Source organism: Electrona antarctica (genome assembly GCF_951216825.1).
Source record: "Electrona antarctica genome assembly, chromosome: 7".
Classification (NCBI taxonomy): Eukaryota; Metazoa; Chordata; class Actinopteri; order Myctophiformes; family Myctophidae; genus Electrona; species Electrona antarctica.
In genome coordinates this window covers 16,055,452-16,065,514 of record NC_136812.1, presented here as the reverse complement: position 1 = coordinate 16,065,514, position 10,063 = coordinate 16,055,452, and the positions used below count along the sequence as shown (strand labels likewise).

Sequence of the window (10,063 nt, the reverse complement as noted above, 5' to 3'; positions counted from 1 at the left end):
TGCGGCTTGAATGACCCTCCTATAAAGGCCTCACCGTGGGTTTGTTGGGCTTCCTCCTCACGGAAGACACAGTCTGGGGTGCCACCAACCCATACTGCTCCCGGGTGCCGTCTACATTCCGGCTGTCACCCGACTCTCTGGTGGTCACTCATTTTAAAGATCTTTCTAAAATAGCAGATCTACAAGCTCGTAGAGCGTGTATATCTGCTCATTTTTAATAGCCAAGCAAAGTATCAAATAATGCTTTTAAGCCCAAATCTAAAATGGCACAGATGCTTTTCCCAGTTTTTATGTGTTAAAATGCACACACCTCTACTGTACACATACTGTAGAGTGTAGATGCACAACATATGAATCGGCCTGGGCGCACGCACACACACACACACACACACACGTGCACCCACGCACGCACACACGCATGCACGCATGCACGCACGCACGCACGCATGCACGCACTCACACACACATCAACAGATAAATGTTGAATTGTGCAGATGAAAGCCCGCTCAGATCATCTGCACTGTAAGCTGACAATGTCACAGCTCTTCAAGCTCAGATGTGTGCACTCGCCACATCGGCGGGTCCATCGGGACACTACAGCATTCTTTTTGTTTTGTTTTGATGTGTTCTGGGGGTGGTCGGGTTTGCGTGTTCCAACGTCGGGCTGCTAAGTTCCATCGTTACATCTTCTGATTAAAGATCTCTACTCGCTCAGATACGAGAGACTTGAACAGTACCCGATTTTATTCATTTCACAACCCATAACAATTTTCTTTTTGTCATTTGATACGAATCAAAAATCCTGTTTGTAAACAAGCTCTTCAATGTAATTTTGGGGCTCTGTGTGATGTATACCGTGCCTCTGCATTCTGACACAGTTTACAGTTACCATTGTAAAGTCGCTCAGCTTCCCTGATATTGGGTTTGAAAATCAATAACTTCCTCCTCCCCCGCAAGCCTCCAAGTCTTTCTCTTCTCTTTCTCTTTCCCTTCTCTCTCTCTCTCTCTCTCTCTCTCTCTCTCTCTCTCTCCCTCTCTCTCTCTCACACAACACACACACACACACACACACACACACACACACACACACACACACACACACACACACACACACACACACACACACACACACACACACGGACACCATTGCTGAATGTTCTGCTAATTTGTGGACTCGGGCAGGCGATTTTAGTATTAGTGACCTTGATTTTAGTGTGTAAGAAAGTCAACGTTTCCTCTTCTACCCAGGATTTGAACACAGTTTCTTGTGCAAGTGCTGACATATTTTTACCATTGAGATAATAGAGCCTGCCTTCTTGCTCAGGGGATAAATTTTATCTTGACCTTTCAGGTTAAAATTTGTGTCAGATCCTGTGTCTAGGTGAGACATGACCTTTGATCTAAATGTCTCAATAGAAGAGCAGGGAGACAAAAATGCAACCGCCACCCCAATTGTATAAGTTATATTGTATTAACTTATACATATACTAGACACATATACTATATACCATACAGATTGATTGGACAAAATTACATTTTATTCATTAAATACACTAATTACATAGTGCCGCTTTAAATTCCCTTTTTTTCTTTTGAAACCCTAAGCAGTTTCCTCATCATGCAGCCATTCCCTGCACTGATCAAAGGAGTGGCAGCTAAACTGATAGATAGAAGCAGAGGGTAATGAGGGGATTGCATCTACCCATCCTGCTCCCCTTCTTTCCTCTCCTCCCTTCTATTCGTCCTCTCCTTTTCGTAGCTCTGCACTCATATCCCTTTCTCCCCAGTTTATCTGTTACTCTCTCTAAATACATTACCTTATCCTCTCTCTAGTCTCTTCTATAATTCTCTCCTCTGCCTCCAACCCTTTCTCCTTGCTTCTCATCTCCTCGTCTTCTCTCCTCCCCTCTCCTCTTATCCTCTCTTCTCTCCCGTCTTCTCCTCTCCTCCCATCTTTTCCTGTCTCGAGTTATGCTTTCCTCTCCTCACTTCTCTTCTCCTCCTCTCACCCTCCCCTCCCTCGTCGCCTCTCCTCTCTCTCTCTCTCTCTCTCTCCTCTGCTCCCCTTTTTTCTCCTCTATCCTCATCTCCTCTCATTCTCTCCTCTCCAATACTATCTTCTCCCGTCCTATACCCTCTTCTCTGGTTGTTTGGTTGTAATTGGAGCTAGAAGCCCCCTACATGCGTTGAGTGTGTGTCAGGGAGACAGCCAGGCCCCTTGGCTTCTATTAAGCTTTAATGAGTGAACGGGATGGGGAGAAGAGAGAGGAAAAGAAGCAAGGGAAGAGATGGGGAGAGAGAGAGAGAGAGCGCGCACTGCTGCTTCTACTGTCATCCCTCAGAAGGATGCAGAGAAACCTGTCTGTCCTCCATCGCACACGCGCGCACGTACGCACACATGCGCATGCACACACATCTCCCCATTCCCCATCTACAGTATCCACCCCCTCATTTTCATCATCTTCTTTTCCCTAAAGCATCACACACAGCAGAGTGGCTCCAAAGGCAATACTGTCTAATGAACAAGGATCCTTATCACATGATGTGCATCTGGAGAGACAGGAGGAGAGGGAGGGAGAGAGAGAGAGAGAGAGAGAGAGAGAGAGAGAGAGAGAGAGAGAGAGAGAGAGAGAACATTATCTGAAAGTACAGTATGTGAAAGACAGACAGACACAGAGAGAGAGAGAGAGAGAGAGAGAGAGAGAGAGAGAAATGAAAAGAGGAGACATGTTGGGTATGATTGGGCAGAAATAATGTAATTTAATTGTTTTGAGGAGAAAATGGCCAGTCCATTTGGTGTAATTTCAAGCCACCTAAAGACATGTGCAGACACACACGCGCACACCCACACACATCCAAGTGTGCACACATGCGTCCACTTGTACCCTTGTCAAGGCCTGTTGTGGTGCATGGAGATGACAGGGCTATTATTGTAACCGTGCAGGATTTAATCTGAAGTGTCACGCCGAAACTCCGGATCACAGACAGGGTAAATGTTACAGAAATATCTTAAAATCTCTGCCTCAGAGTGCGGTCAGAGCAATTCCAGATGCGATCTGAAAGAAAGGGGATTTGTGGTTCCGCCGTTTCTGCCGGTTCAGAATGTTCTGCGATTCCAATTTGTTCCACTGTTGTTTACATAGTCATCAAGGCCGCGGTTTATAGAAATATATCACAAGCCACAAAGCAATTCATTACCTCATTCCTCATGCTCCCCCATGCAGTGGTGGACACTGTAAATAAACATTACAATGTCTGTAACCTCAAAATGCCATCTCTTATATGCTGGAGCGTCTCTGCCCCTCACGAACACGCTTACAATGGAGAGAAGATTGGTATCGTAATAGAAGCTGGCAGTCATTCCAGACGGAATATTGGCTCCGCGGTATGAAAATAAATACGCCGTGATTCAGGGATATGTTTAGGCTGGGCTTAGCATAGATGCCAACAAACTGTTTATGGCTGCCTGCGGGAGAAAAGTATCCCGGCGAGTGGGGTGCCAAATTCAATATGAACGTTAAAGAATATGAGTGTTTAGCTGAGTACACAACGACTGAAGGGACATCCGCCTTGGTTAACCTGCGTAATTGTGAACCGATTGTGTGACAGGGATGCGTGACGCGGGGAAGGAAGTGAGGTAGATTGTTGATCCCAGGGATCTGTCCGTGTTAGGAGTGGTTTCGACACATTGAGCACTGAAGTTGTCACATTCCATCAAGTGAAAAGCTAATCCGATGTTTGTAAACGTAATTTTGGCCCACTTATATTACGTAAACCTTTCCAGAAATGCAATTTCAGACATAGTACGTAAAGACCTATGTATGTTTGTGTGGGGGGCACGTTCATTTCATCTTCTGCAAACTGTCAGGTGGAACCTGATAATACCAAAATCACAGAGCTGTGAATTGTCCACTTTTGAGGGTATATACTGTACAACATACTGCACATACATAAATGGTGCATTTATATTGTGACTTTCTCAAAAGTTTACAATGTGCTTTACACTCACACATACATTCACACACCGATGCGGAGGGAACCACACCCTTAAGGCACCATGCAGCCTGCTCCTCAGACGCAGTTACTGTAGGTGCAGGTTGAAGGGTTTCACTCAAGGACACTTTGACCTCGGGTTAGAATCGGGAACCTCACGATACCAAGACAGCCACTGCATGGCCACTACTGCCATCCGTATTGTACACACGGGGACTGCCCATAACTCTGACATCCCGTTAGTCTGACATACGTGGCCGGTTAAGACTAACCCATGGCTTTGATATACGTGGCCGGTTAAGACTAACCCATGGCTTTGACATACGTGGCCGGTTAAGACTAACCCATGGCTTTGACATACGTGGCCAGTTAAGACTAACCCATGGCTTTGACATACGTGGCCGGTTAAGACTAACCCATGGCTTTGACATACTTGGCCGGTTAAGACTAACCCATGGCTTTGACATACGTGGCCGGTTAAGACTAACCCATGGCTTTGACATACGTGGGCGGTTAAGACTAACCCATGGCTTTGACATACATGGGCGGTTAAGACTAACCCATGGCTTCCACGTGCGGTTAGATTTAGGGTTAGGATTAGGGTCCGGGTTAATGCGCAAGTCGGACCAACGCACCGTCGGATCAATGAGCCTTCAGACTAATGACACGGTACCGTATGTATACACACTGTGCCCATATGTATCACTTGAGTGTATTGGCTTATAGATAAAGAGCTAATTAGTGTCGAAAGGGACATTGATTGACCAACAAGGCATGTTGATTAATGCTAGGTCTGTGTCAATGGGCCGTGGAGCAGCCGTATGGACTGTAAATGATGTGGTTGAAGAGCCATTGTCAAGGATCTGTTAAATAGGCTCTATTGTACACACATAGCCAAGTTATGGTCCAGCTAATCTCTGTATGCCTTATCTCTGTTCGACAGAATGATGTGCAAGTGCTCTACTCAATAAAATGAGTAGAGCATGATGTATCTCATATGACTTGCACTGTCCCGTTACATTGTACACTTAAGTCCTTATACTATGTGCCTGATGTTTTATGAATGCCTTATGAATAAAATATATATATATATATTTTTTTTCAGTTGTCAATAAATATCTATGCAACAATGCCACCAAATTATATTAGATGTAGGTCTCTAAAGTCGGTCAGTTGGTCAGTACATCTGCCTTCGCGTCAATTCACCACTTTGGTCCCAAACAAGATATCTTGAAAACTACACTCAAGCCATGCTACTCATACATGGCGGAGTTGGCGGTGGCCGGGATAGAACTCATGACCGTAGGCATGTATAGACAAGTGCTTTACAATCTCACACCATGTGATTGTAATGATGCTTTCAATATGAGTCTAACTACTGCTATTGTATATGATTCTAAAATGACCCAATGTTATTCTCCATAGAGAAATGATTTCCATGCCCCAGGGGATGAATGAGTGAAGTCAGGACGTCGGTATATATTTTAGCTCCACTAGTGAGAGTCCAATGTGAGGTTCAAATCACCTCCACCGGCGGGAAGTTTTGTTTTACTCTGAACAGTAACATATTTCTGATTGTGAATAAGTACCCTCTGTCCTTCCTTACACAGCAGTATACAGTATTCTGCGACAGGCAGCCATTTAGAGACTATGTTCACAGATGTAATGTCAAAAGAAAACGCAAAGAGAAATGGATTCTTAAACCAAGCGAAGAGAAGCTCCAATAATTAGTCGCCATGCTCTTTCTCAAAACAGTACAGCAGCAAAATCCAGTCAATTTGTTCCCATTAAAAAAAATTGTCAAGCAATAAACATTTGTTTGTTTAAGAAAAGCTGCTACTGCTGCTTCTCTCTCTCTGTTTATTCTTTCCCCCATTCTTTTTCTTACACTCTCTATTCTGTGGGTGAGTAAGTGACTCCCAGTGTCTATTAATGACGTCCATTTATTTCCTGCTTGGAAGGATTTATTCGTCCGTCCTGGCTGCAACAGTCCTTCCTCTGCTGCACAGTAGCCTAAAATCATCAGTGTTAATTGAACTCCAAAGAAGAGTGCACAAAGGGAATCAAATGGAGCCGGAAGGGTCCTTTTGGTTACATTTGTACACTCTTCAGAGTGCTGTTGTAATTTCAGAAACATTTACCATGTTTATCTAAGGCCCCAATTGCTGGAGTGTGCTTAAGGCAACTCCTTCCTCGGCGTCTCTCTCTCTCTCTCTTTCTCTCTCTCTCTCGCCCCCACACCCTCTCTTGGTTTCTCTCTCTCTTTCACTGTTGACTTTTTCCTTCCATTTACCTTTTTTCTCAAACCGATATAAGTTAATTGTTTTTTCATTGCTATCGGTCCCTGGAGCTCTAACAGCAGAGAACAACTTTTCTCCTGACATTTTCTTAATTGATCTCCGTTTGTCTGGTTCTTGTCATTTTTATTTCTTCTTAATAAACTGCGTTCACCACGGCACATCGTCTCGTGTACTTTCACAAGAGAAAGGTATATTTTCATTGTCTCTTTCCCACCACGTGCACACCTTATCTGTAAACACTGTTCATCCTGGCGAGAGTGGACCTTTTTTTAATGAATAAATATACGGTGTGGAAACTTTTTAAAATTCTGTACGCTATTAACGGCAGACTTGTCATCTTCCTCTGTAAAGCTAATGTTGTGAAACGTGTCAGGGTTCAGAGCTATTCTCAATCAGGAAGACAGTTATTACAGCTATTAAAATCACAGTCCACTTAAGGTAATGAACACAATTAGCCATTACACCAATGGCAGAGCTACCTTCACTGGAGAGCGGTCTGCCCTGTCCTCCCACAGAGGGGGAGCAGGGAAATAGGCTGTTTGTCAGGCTGTTAACTCCCACCTGTTTTCTAAATGACATACACCGTTGATTTTTTTAGCAGGTTCCACCCATTGACTGATGACTCTTCTTTCTGTTTCCCTGTATGTCTCTCTCTCTCTCTGTCTATGTCTCTCCCTGTGTCTGTGTCTCTACCTCTATAGGTCTCCTTCAGGAGAGTTTCACTGAAGAGCCTGACGGTCTGGTATCAGTCAACCTGCTCGTGGTGTCCGCCGTGTCAGCCTTCTCCACTGGCGCCGTCCTCTCCGGCCTCGCCGTCTGCTGGATCATGAGTCACCGCCACCGTCGCTCCCGAGCCGCCGGCGCGAACGGTGCCCGCCGCAAAGGGGACAAGGAGCAGAGCATGCTGGGACAGGGCCGCAGCGGGTCGGTGATGAGTGTGACGAGAACCAGCGGCGGGGAGAGGCGCCGCTCGCAGGCCAACGACAACCCGTTTGTCACGCCCAACGGCTGGACTAAAGGAGAGATGGACCCAGGGTTACTCCCCACCCCCGAGCAGACACCTCTGCAGCAGAAACGGCCCATGCGTCTCCCCGACACCGACTGGGACCAGAGCCAGACCTTCCTGACTGCCGTTGGGACTCCTTGCCCCAACAGCTCCGTCATCTACCTGAGCTCAAAGTACCTGCAGGGCGGCGGTATTGGCCGGCTGGACGAGCCAGGGGAGGTGGTGCTGCCCCCCCACACAGAGCGTCAGCGCTACTTAGTCCTGGCCACACAGAGAGGGGAGCACGGGGGCAGCCGCCCTGCTGGCCCTCTGAGGAACTCGGCGGGGGAGTACAACTACCCAGCCACGCCGCAGGACTCCCCCGACCGACGGAGGGTGGTCTCTGCCCCGACGCCCCACATGGACTACGGGGAGCCCCGCTGGAGCCACGAGGCGCTCAACTACAACAGCAACAATGGAGCGCCGTACCCCTCCCAACGCCAGGGCCTCATCAGGCCCAACGCCCGGGTTCTGGGAGAGCTGGTCGACTACAGCCACCTCCTGGGGAAAAACATGGGGGAGCGCGCCCCTAGTGGACAGTGAAGGAGTAGTGTGTGCCACGGCAGCAAGCTCTCTCTTGAAATGTCAATTTGATCCCACAGTAAACTGGAACAAATCAACTCCCCGTGAGACTCGCTGTCCCTGTCCGATCTCACCCTGTATGTCCTCTCTCACTATCATTCAATGTTATGACATCACTCAGCCAACTGAAGGAGGTGGACTGCTGAAGCCAGCCATTTAGACAGAGAGAGAGAGAGAGAGAGAGAGAGAGAGAGAGAGAGAGAGAGAGAGAGTTGAAAAAGAGAGCACTCTCCTCGTGAAGCCCTCTGCTCTCTAAGTGGTATAATCCACAGAGTTGGACCATGACACCACAGGACATAGCAAGGAATAGAGGGGGGTGTAAATGGAAGACGGCCGCGTTTTTTTGTGAGTAGTGTGGAGAAAACCAGCTCACTGACTGATTTGGCACTTAGCTTTACATGTGAGAGGTCTCCGACCACTGTGTTGTGTTCAGCATAAACCTTGTTTGGGTGTGAAAGTTTGTTTCTGCTTCTTTTACTTTTTTTTGCTTTGTCGTGCCAGCAGCATCCAGCAGACAACAATGTGCTTTACCTTGGATTTCTGATTAGTACACTGATACAGTTCCAGTGAGTCCAGAGGGCAATGATTCACTGAATCATGCAGTCTGAGTGTGCCTGCGACTGTGTGCGTGTGTGTTTGTATGTAGACTTGTGCGTGCGTGCGTGCGTGCGTGCGTGCGTGCGTGCGTGCGTGCGTGCGTGCGTGCGTGCGTGCGCGCGCCTGTGTGAGAGTGTTTGTCATATGTACATTGTACATATGGCCACAGCAACCCCAACCACTGTCCCTGTCTAACTGTGAACAGCAATCGCACACTGAAGTTTATGTAAGGAAGAAGTCCATTCTTAGGTCAGCATTTTGTTGTTTTTTTTCTCACCAGTCGTATAAACAACAACAAGGAGAGACAAACCAATTCTTTGTGTTTGTGTTTACCAATCGGACATTCAGACATGATGACTTTAGGTTCTGTAGTTGGTGTACTGCAGATGCAGCCATGATGAGGTGAGAGTGCAATAATCAGAAAAGACAGAAAGGACAGGATGATGATAAGAGGAGGCTGAGTCAAGATGACAGTTTTATACCTTGATTTTAAATCCCGGCTTCTGTAAGGTTTTGTAAAAATAAATAAAAAAAACTCAATGTGTCAGTCAAACAAAACAGGGACCTATAGAAGTCGGAGAGAGGAAGTGCCCACGGGGGGAATAAAAGAACATTATCGCCCTCTCCCCTTCCCTCCGTGCCTCTCTCCCGGTACCCCTGGGTCTGTGTGTGACCTGACCTGGGGCCTCCCCTGGCTCGGCAGGCCATTTGAAGGAGGGAATGTGAGCTCTGGCTGTCTGGTCCCGGGCAGCGGGGCCCGGCCACAGGGGAGCTCCATTCAGCCTCTTCTGCCCGACACTGGGCCTCTTTGTGCAGGAGGAGATCATGGCAACAAATAGCCGTTAAGAGTCAGGGAGTCTGCCCAGCGCCCAAAGTGCCCGCGTTGCCCCAACACCGCAGCCCTGCTGAATATCAATCAGTATACGTTCCACTATAGGAGATATATACTGACCCGGTCCCCTTCAATCACTCTGGTGAGCCGCTGTTCTGCCGAGACGAGGAGGGGATGAGAGCTGAAGCTGGGGCTGAGGCCAGCGATGGGGGACTATTCTAGTAGACTTCACAATGCTCAGTCATCCCCCAGTGGCTGTATCCCTGTCTGTTTCTCAGTGTCTTTCGCAACAAAAGGGGCATTGCCTAAACAAAGACAGATGGGCATGGTTGGACATGAGTGTGGAATTACTTCTTTTTTATTCCCATTTCTGTTGTTTTGATGTTTTATTTCCCCATTGTTTGCCTGCTCTTATCTAGTCTTGATTCGACATGGATCTGGAGATGTAATTCTCTTTAACTGGGTCATTGTGGGTTTGTGGCGGCGGCGGTGTGTGTGTGTGTGTGTGTGTGTGTGTGTGTGTGTGTGTGTGTGTGTGTGTGTGTGTGTGTGTGTGTGTGTGTGTGTGTGTGTGTGTTTGTTCACACCTGTGTGTGTGTCTGAAAAGGTTAGACTTGCAGCATGCAGATTTGACACATTTTGTCCTGTTCCTCGCCATGGATGTGAACTCTGCCCTGGTCATTCACAGTCAGCCTTAACCGTGTTCTGGCCCAG

General features: G+C 47.2%; 1 protein-coding gene across 1 annotated transcript in view; it reads left to right on the top strand.

The window, feature by feature from the left end:
- sema6bb (sema domain, transmembrane domain (TM), and cytoplasmic domain, (semaphorin) 6Bb) overlaps positions 1–9,830 on the top strand; it is a 196,013-nt gene extending 186,183 nt beyond the window's left edge. The window contains exon 17 of the mRNA XM_079506728.1: positions 6,995–9,830. Coding sequence (XP_079362854.1) covers positions 6,995–7,881 — 887 coding nt within the window. The 3' untranslated portion in view covers positions 7,882–9,830. The remainder of the gene's footprint in view (positions 1–6,994) is intronic.
- Positions 9,831–10,063: the final 233 nt, after the last annotated feature.